The sequence below is a fragment of the Ictidomys tridecemlineatus genome, chromosome 7, assembly GCF_052094955.1.
Source record: "Ictidomys tridecemlineatus isolate mIctTri1 chromosome 7, mIctTri1.hap1, whole genome shotgun sequence".
Taxonomy (NCBI): domain Eukaryota; kingdom Metazoa; phylum Chordata; class Mammalia; order Rodentia; family Sciuridae; genus Ictidomys; species Ictidomys tridecemlineatus.
Window position 1 is genome coordinate 60,615,566 of NC_135483.1, and position 18,660 is coordinate 60,634,225.

General features: G+C 38.8%; 1 protein-coding gene across 3 annotated transcripts in view; it reads right to left on the reverse strand.

Moving 5' to 3' along the window:
• Nsmaf (neutral sphingomyelinase activation associated factor) overlaps positions 1–15,924 on the reverse strand; it is a 55,611-nt gene extending 39,687 nt beyond the window's left edge. For 2 of the 3 annotated variants that reach the window (XM_040293972.2, XM_005322979.5), the window contains exon 1: positions 15,560–15,922. In XM_040293972.2, coding sequence (XP_040149906.1) covers positions 15,560–15,618 — 59 coding nt within the window. In that variant the 5' untranslated portion in view covers positions 15,619–15,922. Of the gene's footprint in view, positions 1–15,559 lie in introns of all 3 variants that reach the window. The other variant, XM_005322980.4, reaches the window with a different exon arrangement.
• Between the last annotated feature and the right edge of the window lie 2,736 nt (positions 15,925–18,660).

Below are 18,660 nucleotides of genomic sequence, written 5' to 3' on the forward strand. Positions count from 1 at the left end.
CTGATTCATAGTGGAGTAGGGAGGGGTAGCATGGGAGGAATAGACAAACTCTAGATAGAGGAGAGGGATGGGAAAAGAAGGGAGGGGGCAGGGAAATAGCAAGGATGGTAGAATGTGATAGACATCATTATCCCAAGTACATGTATGAAGACATAAATCAGTGTGAACGAACTTTATATACAACCAGAGATATGAAAAACTGTGCTCTATGTGCGTAACAAGAATTATAATGCATTCCACTGTCATTTATTAAAAATAAAAAAAGAATTGCCATTTTGTTTACATGCTATGCTAAGTAACTGTTAATAGGTACAGAGGGAGAAACATTTCTTACATGATATGGAGTCTCAGGGTAAAATGGAGTCTGTTTGGTCATTGTCCACATAGCTGGCCCATAACACCAACATCATATCTCATAGTGATTTGAGTTCTTCTTATTACTCCGACAGTACCACGTGCCTCTAGGACACAGGTCCTGGTAGCACCTGTCATAACCAATCTAATGCTTTGTACACAATGGTATTTAATATGTAAGTAAACTGAATGGAATGAGGTTGAATTATAATTCTTTAAATTTTAAATGCTTTAAACTTCTAAAAATAAGATAGGAAGATTAAAAAAATTGAGTTGCATGGCCACAGAAAAAATCTATGGCAAAGAAGTAAAAATAAGCATTGTTTGTTTTGGTAAAGACCAGGAAACATAACAGCATCTGGAGTTACGGGCAAAAGTGGTCATGAGAAGTGTGGAGTTGTGGTGTGTTAGCTAAAGATATTCAGATTAAACGCAGCGGATTAGGCATACATGCTTCTTTTGCTTCCTTCTGAAATCAGACTAAAATTTGATACCTCAGAAAAATCACCACTCAGGAGAAAACCAAGCAGGTCCCGGGACTTCCCAAAAGTCCAGAAATGGCAGGTATCAAGTTCCAAGACAGCACCTAAATACAAACGGCGATCCCAGGATCACCAGCCCCTAATGTGAAAGAACAAGATCAAAGCAAGCAGGAAGAATGCAGCTTGAAGGACTAGAGACAACGCAGAGAAGACAAGGTCCAGAGACCATAATTAATATCCTTACAAGCAGGAAATTATATTCATGACCCAAGAAAATATTGCTCATTTAAAAAAAATAATCTGAATGACCAGATGTGGTAGTGCACACTTGTAATTCCTGCTCCTGGGGAGGCTGAGACAGGAGGATCCAGATTCAAAGCCAGCCTCTGCAAAAATGAGTTGCTAAGCAACTGAGACCCTGTCTCTAAATAAAATACAAAACAGGGTTGGGTATGTGGCTCAATGGCCTTGTGCCCCTGAGTTCAATCCCTGGTACCGCCCCTACCCTCCAACAAAAATAAATTCTAAATCAAAACAAGAATGACTTATAAAATTAATGACAGTAGAAACCAGTTTTATTATCCTACTAGGTAACTTTTATTGACCTGTCATTCCATTTTTAAATCCATGAACAAAAATCAGTCATAAACTTGGTTTGATTCCCAGTAAGTATGTATATATGAGTATGTCTTAGGCATATAAATATGTCATAGGTGTGTGTGTGTCAGAGATGGAGGGTGGAGGGAGAGAGGAGGAGGCTAAACTACCAGAGCACAATATGAAATGCTCAATACTTAATCTGAATTCCAACATAATCACAAGATTTAGGATGGCTATGTTATGGTCTGAGCCTAATCAATATAGATCACAGACTATAGATTATGAGATATTAGTAAGTAGGATAATGGGATTATACGATAAGTGATATAGATAAATAATGTTAAGCTATCTCTAAGATATTAAAAATTGTTCTTCTGAACTTCATGTGCCCACAAATGTGCTTGAACCCAGGCTGTGATTGTCTGCTTTCGCTCTGCTAACTGCCTTCTCAGCCCTTGTATCTTGCTTGCTGGCCTGCACCTACAATTTGGAGGATGTGTTTTTTTTTTTTCCCTATAAACCCCTTAGAACTCGACCCGGCGCTGTTTCTGGCAGAGATAATTTGGTTCTGCAGGGAGCAGTACCAGCTGGCTAAACAACAACAACAACAAACCTCTCTAATTTGGACAAAATTCCGACTGAAAGTATTTTCTGAGTGATCAACCCCCAACAGTTAGAAACAGCCCTTTGATGTATCCCATGATTTCCAGGGAGGTTTTAGACCAGGGAGATTTTAATTACTTTGTCCCTTGTTTCTACCTTATGTTTCAATGTCTGGAAACCCTCTGATTAGGCTGCAGCTGTGCACTTCTTTATTCTCTCTTCTGATCTCCCTAGTTCCTCCTCTTATAGAGAGGGAAAAATAAATAAATAAGACAATGACATCATTTCATAACTATGAAGCACAAGCCACCTTCAGAGACAACCAGTGCTTCCACATAGTTACTAAACATGTTCATATCAGCCAGGCATGGTGGTGCATGCCTATAATTCCAACAACTCAGGAGGCTGAGGCAGGAGGATCACAGGTCCAGGACAGCCTCAGCAACTTTGTAAAAACCTGTCTCAAAAAAAAAAAAAAATTAAAAAGGCTGGGGTAGCTCAGTGGTAAAGCACCCCTGAGTTCAATCCCTAAAAAAATTTATATTAAATTTTATTTCAGAACTGAAGTCATCATTTTAGCAAATACATTAATATAGCCACCTCAATTTATCTATATGCATATTTTGCATTAAATGTAAAACACCTGGAGCAGGTATATAATTAAATCATATTGTTCAAACTTAATAAGGAACTTTTCCCCTGTTTACTAGAGTATATAGTTAAATCTTCTTTAAAATTTTTCTACTTAAAAAAATTATTACAATTAAGTTTCATGGGTTTTACAGTAACTTTCAAGCTCTATTTTAATTTTGTTAAAAAATTTCCATACTTTAAACAAAATTAAAATGGGGCTGGGATTGTGGCTCAGCAGTAGAACACTTGCTTGGCACGGTCGAGGTGCTGGTTTCAATCCTCAGCACCACATAAAAATAAAGAAAGAAAGGTACTGTGTCCAACTACAACTAAAAAATAAAAATAAAAAACCCCCACTGTTTTGTAGTTGTATGATCTAAATCATTAGTGTTATATAAGACTCTAAGTTATTTCTTTAGGAGACTGTGACACTGCATGTTCCTAGTTTAACCCACTTTTATAGAGTGTGGGGTCATTCTCTTTAGATACATTTCCTTATTGAGCAAGTCAACTTTATTAAAAAAATGTTGTCGTATCCTTGTGTCACCTGAATTTTTGTTGTTGTTTTTTTATACTGTGAGTTGAACCCAGGAATGCTCTACTATTGAGCTACTGCCCCAGCCTCTCCCCATCTTTATAATGGTTTTATATATTCTTTATTCTGTTTTTTTTTCCCCTTTTTGGTACCAGGGAATGAACTCAAGGGCACTCGACCACTGAGTCACATCCCCAACCCTATTTTGCATTTTATTTAAAGCCAGGGTCTCTGAGTTGCTTAGGGCCTCGTGAAATTGCTGAGGCTGGCTTTGAACTCACGATCCTCCTGTCTCAGCCTCAAGAGCTGCAGGATTACAGGAGCATGCCACCATACCCGATTAGCCCCAGCCCCTTTTTTTTTTTTTTAATATTTTTTAGTTGTAGATGAACACAATATCTTTATTTTATTTATTTATCTTTATGTGGTGCTGAGGATCGAACCCAGCGCCTCATACATGTGAGGCAAGCGCTCCACCACTGAGCTACAAACCCAGCCCTAGCCCTAGCCCTTTTTATGTTTTATTTTGAGACAGAGTTTCACTAAGTTGCTGAGGCTGGCCTCAAACCTGTGATCTTCCTCCCTCAGTCTCTCTAGTCACTGGGATTACAGGTCATGTGCTGCTGTGCCCAGCAATGCCACCTGAATTTTAAAGCATACTTATATGTTTAACACTTAGCCAAGAACATAAAATAGTTCCACTCCACCCCTTAGGGATAGCCCTGCATCCACAGCGACTTGAGAATTATTCGACATTCTGTTGATGAACAGTACTGACAGTTTTATAAGTCAATCCTATCTCCAAATTATAGATGTAAGAGAAGCTTCACTGTGAGAAGTTGTGATGTGAGCTCAATGGGAGAAAGCACTGTGACGTCCACATGGGCCTGGAGAGCCTAGGGGCGTCATGTGTTTGCCATCTATACTCTGAATACCTCATATCCTTGCATTTAATGACAATAGTGAGCTTAACAAGGGAGTTGGTTTAACCAAACTGGAATTTTTAAATAGTTTTTGAAATAAATGAAAAATTAAGAAACTGGTAGACAGGGCAAGATTGCAGTCCTGTGATTGACACTCTCCCCACAGGAGATGCCCCCGATAATCTACTTGACAGCAATATCTGAAGAGCACTGTAGGGGCAGGAGCTGTGACACCTCTCCTCACCCACCATAAGTGGGTGAGCTGACACTTGGGTAACCATAGACAAGCTAATAAGAGAAAAGCAAGACCAATGTAGTTAACCAGTTTAACATGATATGGAAACTTTCAGTAATAAAAACTCTAAGACACAGGGAAACTGCCTATTATTGTGCTTAGGTTTGATGGACAATGGACATCTGTGAAGACAATGACTGGACAAAAGGGTCACAGACTAAGGGGTAACTTAGCAAGGCCTGTCTGTCCAGATTCTTCTCGGCCCCATTGGGCAGTATTCCTTCTTCTAGGGTGTGGGAAGGACCCCTCTGAAATGAAGGTCCTCAGAAAAGAAGGAAGAAAGGTGACTGACCTTCCTTGGTTTTATGACTTCCTTTGGGGATGAAATGTTCTAGTTTCTATGACCCACTTTGAGGAAGAGGAATTCTGGTTTCTATGACTTATTTGAAGGGAGAAAGAGGCCAGAAGAGAGAAGGCTAGAGACTAGACTTTGGTTCTGAGGCCACTGGTAAGGCTTTCCAAGCTCTAGTTTAAAGTATTCAACATGCCAAAGTGCCATACGTTAGTGTATCATTTTCTTTTTGTTGTTGTTATTAAATATTTTTTTTAATTGTAGATGGACACAATACCTTTATTTTTATTTATTTATTATTATGTGGTGCTGAAGATTGAACATGTGCATGGCGAGCGCTCTGCCACTAAGCCACAATCCCAGCCCTGGTGTATCATTTTCTGAACTCTAAGAGAGTCATTCAGACAATATTATTTCAACTAATTATACCAGTCTTGATTTCCACTTTAATTCTGCTACTAAGATATCACAAAAACAAACCTTATCTTTTGCCAAAATTCAGATGATCTAAATCTACTGCATTTTCTGGGCCTATAAATCAGAACTCTATTAAGAGAGAATAGATAATATGACTTGACTTTGTAGTAAATTCATGCTGGAGATTGGTGACAACTTCCTCTTCTAGTAGTTTCTAAACCATCTGTCTTATCTCCAATTAGCACTAAACCTATTTATGTGCATGTTCTTTGCATTCAAAGTTCCTAGATCACTGAAACAGTTCTGCTTCTACTCTCAAACTCTCCTAGGATGTTACCCCAGGAGCCATGAGCACATGGGTATCCTCTGCATCTTCGAAAAGTTGATCCTGTGTCTTTAGTCAGATGATCAGTGTCAGGCACAGAGTACAGAATAAGAACCCCTTTCTCTGTCATAAATCAATGTTAGACGACCAGACTGGGCCCTGGGCCAAAGCTAGTACTTCCTCATTTCAAATACAACTTTAGAACATTTGCTTTGCCTTTATTTTTTTTTAATCTATAGCATTTTTTAAAGCCTCTACTCGTGGGATTTAACCTTTTGAAAGCATTAGTATTTAACCTTCTTGATTCATATTTAGAAAATATTGTACAGTTGGAGGAACACTAACTGTATAATCACTCTATCTTCTTGCCTGATCTATAACTCTGCAGAAAAGATCATTTCAATAGGAAGTTCAAAATTATAATTTTGAAGATTCCAGAACTGTCAACTAAGACCTATCATTTTGTTTCTTGAAACTTTCAATATCTGTTTTCTTAAATCTATAGTTTCAGTAATAAGTAACATGATATGATTGCTTTTTCTAGCAGCTTCTTCATTGCTATCTGGTTAATTAATTGTTTAATGTTCAGAATTAAGTTCCCAAGCTCTCTGCATTAGGATTAATTAAAACTTCAACAAGGAAGTTAAAGAACTGTAATTAGATCTAAGCCTTCAGCAGGCATCAGGATGGCCACTTCCTGTTTTCTGATCTACACAGGTACCCAGCTGCTATTTCTTTCCACCCACTAACTTGACCTACAACAAATGAATACAATTATGTTATCTTTGTTCCTCTTTCCAATGTGTTCTCTGGGCTTTTTTCCTTCTGGTCATGAATTCCTGTAAAGATGTATCATATCTTCCTTTCACTCAGAGATCACTGTCTCTCTTGCTAAAAGGTCTTTCCTTTTATGTAAATACATAGTTTTTTAGTACTTGAGTCTGGTCCTACCAAGTTTCAGCAATATCTAACACACATACTAATCCTCCTTTATAATAAAACCTGGCTCATTTTATTAGTCATATTCTACATATTTGTATAGGAAACTCTGAGTGATTAAGTAGTTTTTTTCATGGAAATTACTAGCCACTCCTTCCCTAGAGAAGTACTTCATCTCAGAGGTACTATCCTCCAACATCCAAATTCACTGTTTCACCTATCCTTTTTAGACCTCCTTCAGTAGTAAGTTTAAGCCCTATCATCCAGTCAGACTCTAGGAAAATGATATTCCCCTCTGACTTGTATGGATGCCAAGACAGTTCTTATAATGACTTTCATTGACACCACCAAAAAGCCAGTTGTTTCTTTCTAATCCCAATATTCAGCAATCTTGAGAGAAAGCTAAAAAACATTTACCTATGCTCTCAAAGTCTTTCAATTTTCCGCAAGGGTCATAACCCAAGACAGGATGTTTCACAAGCCTTATCTACACCATGAAAATAAAGAAGGAACTATGGTTGAAGGACAAACAAGTAAACCAAACCAAAACAAACCCAGGGTGAATGCACACTTGCTGTTACGTAGAACAGTGCTTCTCACACTTGTAGTCCTCTGGGCATCTTGTTAAATGCAGATACTAATGCAGATCTGGGGGAGTGGTGGCTGAGATTCATAAGTCTAACAAGTTCTAGGTATGTTCCTGCTGCTTGCCAGGAGACAAAGATTCCAATACCCACGTAAACCAGACTTCAACCGTCCCAGAATCATTCTAAACTGGGAAACCATGAAAATAAGCACAGGCCTCATATTTAAAACAGAGTATGTTACACTGGAAAAGGGGCTGACTTTAGATGAGAGAATATTAGTGCTGGCCTTAGCTCAGCCAGGACGTAGCTGTTTGACCTTGGTCAAATCACTTATGTAGGCCTTATGTTCCACAACATAAAACTGAGGGGAGATACAAACTAGATTCTCTACTTAACCAGTGAAACTATGGATTTGCTAAATAAACCTGAGCTTAACAAAGTCAGTAGGAATTTTATTTCAGGTAAGATAGCAGTTCAAATGTCTAAAGAAACAATCTCACTATAGATGTTCTGAAATTGGAAAAATTATTATAAAAATCTTTTTGAATCCTTGGCTGAGTGGATGAACAAGTAAGGGAGAGTCCTGGAAGTACAAAATAAACTCAAGTAGATATCCTGTAAAGTCAGCTCACACTGGGAAAGTCTTTTTTTCACCTGGGGCTTTGCCTAACCCTTCAAGAAACAGCCTAAATTTATCAGAAGCAAATCCAAAGGGCACAGTAAAATAAAACCCAAGAGAAATGAATGGGCTCCCTTTCCCTTCCCAGACAAAAACACATGTAAACTTTCTGGAAAAAATACACTTTACATTTAGGCCTGGGAGACTTCTTGAGGAAATATTTCCAAGGAACAAAAATGCCAAGGTCTCGGCTTGGCACCAGAATCATGAGCCACCACACACCTTTGTAGGTTCAAACAGCAATTCTTTATTCCCGCTCTCATACCGCCTCCACACAGGTCCAGGGGCAATACCAATCTCCCGCACAATTCAAGTCCTAAATACTTTCTCTCCACAAGAACTCAGCCAGCAGGCATGCCCTACTCCCAGCAGGAATAATCTTCAACCTCCAACTTCCCTAAAACTCCTATTGTCACGCCCTAAACCCAAGGACAGGGATACTTCCTGCAAGATACACCCTAATCTTGGATCCACCCTGGTGATTGAGCAGGGTCACCTTTCTCAAACACACAAGCAAGGTCGCAGCAAATTTCCAAGGCAAGTCCATTTAACATGGGGTATGCTGGCAAGGATTTCGATGCGTCATTCCTACTTGGTAATGGCCCTCAGCACAAAAAGCCACGATGAAAAATTATAAAACATATTACTAATTAAGAGTCAAGGAAGCAACAAATTACTTAATTAAACCTGTAAAGGCCACAAAATAGTCCATAATCTGCAGCTGGTTATCCTATAGTTATGTTTAAAAAGATAAAATGACCAGGCAGTTATTAAAATGAAAGAAAAAGAATCAGAAATTTAAAAGTAACTGAAATTAAAATTTTAAATAATGGGTTAAACACCAAATTAAGCAGTTTCAGAGAAAAATTAATCAAATGTAAAATGGGTTTAAATAATCCATAATGCACAAAAGAAAAATAATGATGACAAATATTAAAGAGGCATATAGAACCATAAAAGAATAAAGGAAAAGCAATACTCCTAGAGGCCTAGCCCCCAATTTTCCAAAACTATTTCAGCTTTAGGAACCCTAAGCAATTATAAATAAAGAAATCTGTATCTAGACAAACAGCAAAACACTACAAAGATGAGATCTTAACAGTAGCTAGAGAAAAGACAAATTACTTAGAAAGAGCAGACTTGAGTAGTACTGGTTTGTTGCAAGCTACTGTCCCAGAAGAAAAGGTGACCTCTTGAAAAGCTCCACTGAATCCTGATCCTGCTACAGCTGTGGGTTTAAGGCAGTCACAAAGCTTGGACCCTAGGGCCCTAATCATGCCAGGCAAAGTACCAGTTCTTCCCCACCAAACCATGAACACTGATGCAACAAATCCTGTTCCCACCCGGTGACATCATACTGACTTGGCCCCCAACAAGCTGGCGAGGGGACAAGGACAGCCCATGGTCACAAATGCAGAGCTGGTCAGTTGAACCAAGGCTTCCCCACAGCATAGCCCTACTGCTTCCTAGTCCTTGGCCTGTCCTGGAGTCTCTGAGAGCCTGAGATTGGCCCAGCCAGGTAGCTGTGTGCTGTCCCAGGAGGACACAAAACACTCTGCTGCTGAATTTTTTTTTCTTTGTCCCTGACTCCTTTCTTTAAAACGCTGCTCCAGCAAGTCTGGGGCAATATTCTCTGGTCATTTGCCTTTACACTGTCTTCAAAATGCTGAGAAAATGATAAATCTAACAAAACTGATATAAAGAAGGGCAAAATAAGAATATGTTCAGACAGACAAAAACAGAAGCAGTTTACATCATAGGACCCTGATTTCAGGAACTTCTGAAAGATAGTCTTTGGGAAAGAAAAAATAATTTCATAAGAAAGATATGACATATAAGAAGGAATGCTGAACAAAGAGAAGGGTAAATAAGTATGCAAAACTATAGAAGCTGGACAATCAGAAAGCTTAATGTATAGATTTTAAGTAAAAATAAAAAATACCAAACATCAGTTTAAAATTTGGAACAGGAAAACAGAAATTAGGTACCCAAGATCCTTATACTGTTAGGAGGGTAAATTATCAGGTAAGCCCTAGAAAAACAGAAATACATGTTCTGAGAGCCTTATACTGTCAGGAGGAAAGCCCTAGACAACTAGAAATAAAATTTATACCTTCCATACTCTTCAGGGAAAAATGAAAGAGAGCAAGGGTACTTTATTTAATTCAAAGAAAAAGAGGGAAAAAGATACAAGAGTAAAATTAAAAGCAGAAATGAGTCAAAATATATTTGAAATAATAATACATACAACTGGACTAATTTAAGATAAAAATTATCAAAATTAGAAAAAAATTATTGTCGAAATGTATTTTTTAAATAAAGTATTTTTATAATAAAATAATAAAAGGATCACTGTATTCAGGCATTACAGAAAAGCATGAAAATGCCAAACTGCATTCTGTAATTTCTTTTTCAATTCACACCACCATCAGCAGTGAATGTCTTTCTTGTCAAAGCATTATTGACATTACACACTCTCACTTTGAACAATCTTTTCAGATTTGTTCAATAACAAATCCTATTTTATGATGGTAAATTGTCTCTCTCTGATTAGCAGTGAGGTTGGAAAATAAGTTTTTATATTTTTACTGGCAACAAGTGATAGTTTCTTTCCATTTCCTATTTGTTGTTTTCTACCATTTTTCTGTTGATGTCTTCATCTTTTTAAGTGATTTAGAAGAGTTCTTCATATATTGAATGTTATAACATTCTGGTATATTTGCTATATGCCTTTAAATTATCTTTACCTGAAAAGTTTTACATTACAAAATATATTAAAAATTTTAAAAGCTTCAAAAAAGAGTTAAAGTGTAAGCCACTTATTTTAAAAAAATGCCTAATTAAGGGCACAGAAATGTTAAAAGAACGGAAAATTCTATCTAATACAAATAACCTGCAAGAAACCTGACATAGATATATTAATATAAGACAAAATAAAAAAATCATTTAATTGATGCAAAGAGATCATTGTATGTTCATAAAAGATTTACTTCACAAAAAAAATAACATTTCTAAGCTATTCATGAAATACAAGTTAAAAAAACACAAGCGCTAGTGGGTGTAGCTCACTGGTAAGGAGTTTGCATAGCATGCTGGAATTCGTGGGTTCTATCTCCTTTGCCATAATCAATCAATCAATCATGCATAAGTAATAACCAAGAAATTTTTGAAATCTATGAGTTGGAAATTTTATGATGCATTTCTAAATATCTAACAGGTAAAAGATAAAATCACAATGGTATTTAGAAGAAACAAAGCACTCTCCTGTGTTTTTTTTTAATGTGAGAAAAAAAATGAACCCTATTTCTTTAAGTTAGGCAGATTTCTTACAACTGATCAGCCTTCCTAACTAACTGTTGATTCTGCAATTTTCCTTTTAAATAGCTGTCATATCCCATGAAGAAATATTAAAGGACTGGGGTGACCCACAAGAAATGAAAGATTAAACAGGAGTATAATAAATCATTTTGTCTTTACAAGTGTTTTTATTTATTTATATTGCAGTATGGGGATTGAATCCAGGGCCTCAAATATACTAGGCAAATACTCTAACTCTAAGCTGCATTCCCAAACTTTTCTTTAGTTCTTTTGTTTGGAGTCAGGGTCTAGCCAAATTGCCAAGGCTGAACTAGAACTTGGTGATCCTTCTACCTCAGCCCTGCCCCCAGCAGCTGGAATTATAGGCCTGTGTGGCTACACCTGGCTCAACGTGTTTGTAATATAATGAATACAGGCCCAACTGATTAAACAAACATGTTGAGTAAAAGAACTTAATATCAGTATAGTCAAGATAATTATATACCCATGCAATGTCTAAAGCAAAGTCTTAGAAATGCCTGTAAAACTATGAATGTAATTATGTAGGTATCCAGCAGAGAATTAAGATCACTAATGTTTTCTCCTAAAATGACTATATACAAACCACAACTAATTTATTCTGTAACATTATGGAGATAAAACTATGACTGTGTCTCAGAGGACTATACCCCAGTTACCTAAAATTCTGCATAACTTAATATGAAAATCAGTGTAGTCCCACCACCACAGCTAGACATGAAGACAAAAAAAAAAAAGAATTAATCTAATACTCAATCTTAAAATATAAGTATTTAAATAGTAGCAGTTTCAAAATATCCTCATCTGCTAACCCAATGACCACATCTGCTATTCCTAACAATTCCAAAGAAATCATGTGAATTGTAATTTAATTTTTTTTCATTTATCTTCATCAACACTGTACAGGACATTTTTAACAACTAGTAAAATAATATGGCTCCTGCCATCTAAATCTTAACCAGGATTCTAGTGCACTTAATCTGAATGGCCAAGTGTCTGTTTCCTAATTCAGAAAATTATCAAAGCATTTCTTTACAAACATCACTACCAAATGGCCCAATTGTGTAGTTATTCTCTTGAGAAGTCTAAGGGTGGGATTACCATGTTTAGCAAATAAAAATACACAATGCCCAGTTAAATTTGAATTTCAAATAAACAACATACTTACACAAAAAAATTATAGTAAAATATTTTACTATACGTATATCCCAAATCTTGCATGGGATATATTTATACTAAAAAAATAATAAATAATTACATACCTGAAATATGATTTAACTGAGTATCTTGTATTTTATCTAATATTCCTAACTGGGATTCTTCCTCTGTCATCTTTTAGATGCAATATACCACACTGAACCTGTCCATTCTACTTCCTAAAACATCCAGAATCATTCCAATATTCTCCATTCCTTCTGTTACCACCAATGAAAGAATCTCCAAAACAATCTCTCTGCTTCTGCTTTTATAAAAACTATCACCTCCTCTAAATTTGGCAGCATCAACGTAAGAAAAAAAATACTAACTTTAAATTTCTTTTTTTGTTCAGGGTCATAATTTGTTAGCTGTAGAAATCTAAAATCCCTAACTTAGCATGAGATAAGCCAATGAGCTCATAAAGAAGAGATGAGGCCATTCATGGATAACCTCAAATTTCCCAGGGAAAGTAACAAGTATCCTAGATGTCCCCAAGCCAATGGTCTACATGAATCTTGCTAATGTGTGTTTACTGTTGCAAAAGAATAAGAAAAAACTTTGCAGAAATGGTAAATTTGGGGCTTCATAAATGTTTAAAATTCTCTTGCTTTTCACATGAATTCAAGGACTTATAAAAGAGACTGCTTGATTCCAGTCTATACCTCATTATCAGCAGTTCCTATAGTTCAAATCAATATTCTATGAATAACACCCTACTTTAGAGTATATCTATCAGTCCAAGGATGCAAAGCCATTAAGCAGAGCTTTAAGAAATTTGGGTGGTAAGTAGAATCCAAATAAATATAAAACATGTTCCACAAAGTTTTCAAATTACTAACACTCAGGGATGGTTGATGCATCCTGATTGATAAATATTTTGGTTGTGAAAACTCTTTAACTCCCAAGATTGCTAGCTGTAATGTTTTCTGATCATTGGACATCAACAAAACTGCCTATACATGGAAACAGCAAGTGCAGAAGATTTTTGTAAAACTGCAGAGCTGTATAAACTAACCAAAGTAAACAAATTATTTCCATCAAAATAAGAGGCAGAACTTAAGAAAACAAGTTTTCCTATATATCAAAGAAGCCATACAATTATTATATATGACCCTCAGGACATAAAACGTGACAGTAATTCAAGTGTTTCCAAGTTCTGACAATGTTCATTTGGATTTTCATCTATTTAATACAGAGTACCAGCAAGTCTTGATATTGTTGATATTAACCTTTCTATAAGAAACAGGCCTTATAAATACAGAGTGTGAGTTATTTTAGTTATGGCCCAATTGTTATTTAACAGACAAATATTCTGTGACTAAAACCTCATCAACTCCCCCGCCCCCCCCCCAAAAAAAAGCTTTTGAGAGCCAAATCCAATGTCTTCTGTTTATCTTCTCCACAGGACAGAAATGAAATTTCACACTAAGTAATCTGGAGAGACCAACATTACAGATTAGAGAGGTACGAATATTTGGATGGAAGGGATTGAGTCAACACCTACAGATGTACAGGTGCAGATTCTACAAAAATTGTACATATTCAGCTGTACTTATACTTGCATGTATAATCTGCTTTCTTGGTATCCGCTCTGAGACAACTTGACAGACTGGCAGCACTAGGAGATAACTGTAATTCTCACAACCAAAACTGTGTTTGCAAAATGATTTACCAAGAGTTTCTTTTGGCACTTGGCTAGGACTACAGACCTGAGAAATCAGAAGAGCTGTTTTGGTCACCAGCAAGCATTAGGATGAGCCTAAGTGAACTTTATTTTACTTTTTAAAATTAATTAATTAATTAGTTCAATCAGTTATACATGACAGTAGAAAGCTCTTGGATTCATGTATACAATGGAGCAGAATTTTTCAATTCTCTGGTTGTGCATGAAGTAAAGTCACACCATTCCTGCAAAAACATACATATACCTAGGGTAATGATGTCTGTCTCATTCCATCCTATCCCTTTGCCCCATCCAAATTTCCTCTACTTATCCCATGCACTGCCTTGCCCTCCCCATATGAACTAGCATCCACTTATCAGAGAAAACATTCATAAGCCATAATGTTATTCTCTTTTAATGCTGAGTAATATTCCATTGTGTATATATACCGCAGTTTCTTTATTCACTAATCTATTGAAGGGCATCTAGGTTGCTTCCACAGTTAAGCAATTGTGAATTGTGCTGCTATACACATTGATGTGGCTGCATTACTGTAGTATGTTGTTTTTAAGTCTTTAGGGTATAGACCAAGGAGTTGGGATAGCTGGGTCAAATGGTGGTTCCATTTCAAGTTTTCTCAAGATTTCCCATACTACTTTCCATAGTAGTTGAACCAATTTGCAGTTCATACACACCAGCAATGTATGAGTGTGCCTTTTCCCCACATCCTTGCCAACACTTTTAACAGACATTTCTCAGAAGAAGAAATAGAATCGATCAACAAATATATGAAAAAAATGTTCAACATCTCTAGTAATTACAGAAATGCAAATCAAATTACCCTAAGATTTCATCTCATTAAGTGAACTTTCTTCAAAGAGAATTCTGTGGATGAGATGAGAAACTCAGAAACTGCACTGCTGTAATACCCTAAATCCTTAGGGGAACGCGGGTGAAAAGCACTCGGCCCGCGCTTGCGAACGGAGAGCCCCCGAACAACTAGCCCACTGCTGGGGAGATGTCTGCGGAGCAGGCGGTGGCAGGGAGGACTCGGCTTTTCTCAGAATGAGGCCTTTCGGGCAGCCCTCCCTTCGCCTCACTATGGCAGGGAGCTGGGCTTGCATTTGTTTGGTTCGGGGAAACAGGAGCGGTGCCTTGGGAAGTCAGCGTCACCCCAGTGCAGGCGGGGACGGTCGCTAGGCTGCGCGGCGCCCAGTGCTCGCACCCGGCTCCAGACAAGGACGTTTCGGGGTGTGAGGGAGAGGGGAAGTGAGCCCGGCCGGCTTAGCTGCGCTCCCCGGCGAACGCCAGGCTCCCGGGCTCCCGGAGGGACGCGCGCCGACTCAGCGCCGCCTTCCGGGTGAGCCGGCCCTCGCTGCCCGGCCGGCTTCGCCCAGGACCGCTCTGGGCCGGGGCTCGGTTTCCCGCCCCTACACCCGGCAGGCGCCACCCCGACCAAGACTGGGGCCTAAGGCACGCTCCTCGCCAGGCCTCTGCCCGGTCCCCACGCCGGCTCCCGTCCCCACGGCTCTGGCCGGTGCCCGCTCTGTACTCGGGCCTCTGATCCCAGTGCCGGGCTCGGACACACTCCCGGTTTCCGCTCTGGCCACTCAGGTCCCCACTCCCGGTCCCGACCCGGCCCTCAGCCCCGCGCCCTCCCCGCAGCCGGCGGCCCGGCCCTCCCACCCAGGGCGCGCACCTCTCCTTGGAGTAGAGCTGCAGCTGCTGCTCCTGCTGCTTCTTCCGGATAAACGCCATGGAGGGCAGGCGCGGGCGGGCGCGGAGCGCACGGCAGGCCCCGCCGCCGCCCGCCGAGGAAGTCCCGAGCAGCTGCGGGGAAGGCGGACGGGGCGGCCGTCCTGAAGCGTGCAGCTGCGGGCCTGGCTTCCCGAGCGGCGCCGCTGGGCGGCCGAGAGCCCGACTCTGCGCCCCAGGGGCCCCGCGGCGTCCGGCCGCGCTCACCGCAGCATCCTCGCGTGGGGACTCCGGCGGCGCAGTGACTCAGGCCCGGAGGAGGGGCGCGCGGTGACCCGAGGCGTCCCACACTCGGGCTGCCCCAGGAGTCTGCCAAGGGCCTGAGGCCAGAAGAGGCTCGGTTCTTACACACGAAACGTTGCGCCACTTTACCAATCTTCACAGTGGGCCATTTAAATATTTTACGAATGAAAATGGATGTTTGCCTATAAACCACCAATTTGTTGGCTGCGAGGACTTGAAATAACAATGTTTTGGAGTTTTAGATCCCAAATTTCAATTGTTGAAATAATTGATCTCATGACTTTTTGTCATTTTAATAACAACTTGATTGAGATATAACTGACATATCAAAGAATTCACCCGTTTAAAGTGTACCACTCAGTGGTTTTTAGTATATTCATAGACTTGTGCAATTATCCTGACAGTTTTAGAGCCTTTTCATCACCTCAAAGAGAAACCTATAGTCTTGACCTATCACTCCCCCAAACCACCCCTCCCAAAGCCTCTGACATAGCAAACACTAATCAGCTTTGTCTCTGAATTTGCCTGATGTGGACATTTCAAATAATGCAGCCATACAATATGTGGTCTATGCTGTAAAAATTTATCGGTGCTGTGGCACAAATCAGTACTTGATTTTTATTCCTGGAATGAGTTCCATTGTATAAATATACTATATTAATTTCTATATATATAAATATACTATATAATTATATAAATATATTATCTATATAAATATACTATATTAATTAATGATGGACATATTGGTTCATCAATTGGTGATTAAGAATAATGCTGGCGTAAACATTCATGCATCAATTTTTCTGTGGACTTGGGCTTTCGTTTGTGTTGGGTGAAACTGAAATCCAGGAGTAGAATTGCTGGGGCATATATAACTCCATCTCCAAACTTTGAAAAATAGCCAGACTGTTTTCTGAAGTGGCTACCCCCATGTAACACTCCCACCATTAGCAGTGTAAATGTGTTCTAATTTCTCCACATCTTCTCCAATACTTGTTATTATCTGACTTTTTGATTAGGGCTATCCTAGTGGGTATGCCTGCTATTCCACAGTGGTTATGACTTCCTAAAATACTCTGAGTATCAACTTATGATTGTTTACCATTGAGGGATGCTTGAAAAACATGCTTTTAAATTATATGATTACTCAAACACATCTAATATTAAGAACCAGTTTCTTCAGATTTAGATTTTAAAGTCTCAGAGTGAATGCATCTCAACTCTCTGGTAAGTGGCAGGACTCTGGTGGGGAAGGCAGGAGAACCAAGAAGAAAATCTGGGACTGGGCATTTTGAATTTAATTCCTCTCAACAACAGTGGACAAAATGCAATATATACAATGGACACACATTAATATTTTTTGGAAGAATTCAAAGTACCCGAGTTCTATGTGCTTTGATTCCCTTCTATTTATCCAAGTAGTACACAGAACCTATTACTGGTAAACAGATATCAGAGACCTTGGGTCATTATTTCTTAGTATATTGTGATCTTGTAGCCAAGATAAAAATACATGAACAGGTACATGATGAAATGAGATGATGAGATTTGCCAAGAGGTACCACATGAACCCATTTTCTATGTGAGAAGTACTGCAATAGATACTATGAATTCAGAGAAGAGAAATTAAGTAAGCTGGAAAAAAGGTGAGAAATAAAGAAACAAATCAGACTATAAGTTTTCTTCTTTTGGTTAAATATTAAATAAAGAAGTAAAACTGGTAGGTGGAGAGAGACAAAGATTCTCTATTTGATCAAAATCTAGCCAGTTTCCTCTGAACCCTCCTAATTAGGCCCTGACCATGGCCTATAAAAACTAGATTCAGCTCAGATAATTTTGTCTTCTTCCTCTTCCACTTTGAAAGAGTTAAACAAGCACTGACATAGTTTCTAATAGTTCCCTAAGATAACCCTAACCCCCTGAAAGTTCCTGCTCAAGGCTGCCCAAAGAATTTACTGTTTATTCCAGTCTACAATTGACATAGGTCCCTTATCACTCTTTCTCACATTTGCTAAAAAGGGCTTACATTTTTAATCACTAAAAAGAGTGATTAAAAGAGTGATCATTCAAAAGTCCCTTTGAGATATGTGTGTCTCCTACAACTCAGAAGTATCTTTCTCAAGGACTCAAAAGCTGTTCCTTTGAAATATAATCATCAGGAAGTATAGGGCCTCTATCTTTCAGTCTCCCTGAGAAGATAGGCTCCCTATTCAATAATTGCCAGCCAAGGGCTGGGGATGTAGTTCAATGGTAGGATGTTTGTCTGGCATGCACAAGGTCCTTGGTTCAATCACCAGCACTGAAAAAAGAAAAGATAATAATTGCCAACTAGCAGATATAGCTGTGTAATCACATTTACAAGGTCCTTTATAGTTACTCATTGCCCTAACTCTGCTGAGCCACCCATTGCCCTACTCCTTCCTTCCCCATTCACCCTTCAAATTTTCTAGTTCACCTCTGCACAAATCAAAGCTGAGTTCAGTTCATGCTGAGCCCCCTTCCCTACTGCAAACATATATTACTGATTAAAAACTATCACTTTAACTAGCTTCTGGCTTTGTATATTAGGAAAAGGGAAAGAAACATTCAAAAGGATTTTCTTGAATAATAATTCAGAATAGAGATGCTTCTGCTGTAACAGAATCCATGATGAATTAGGAGAGAACTGCAATAGGTACTTCTTCTTCTTCCCACCACTAAGTCTCCACCCCACTAGCTCTGTTCCCTTATGCTTTGTCTTTGTTCCTGCTAATTTAAGGTGTAGCTGTTTCTATCAAAGGCCAACTTCTCTTTTTATCCCAA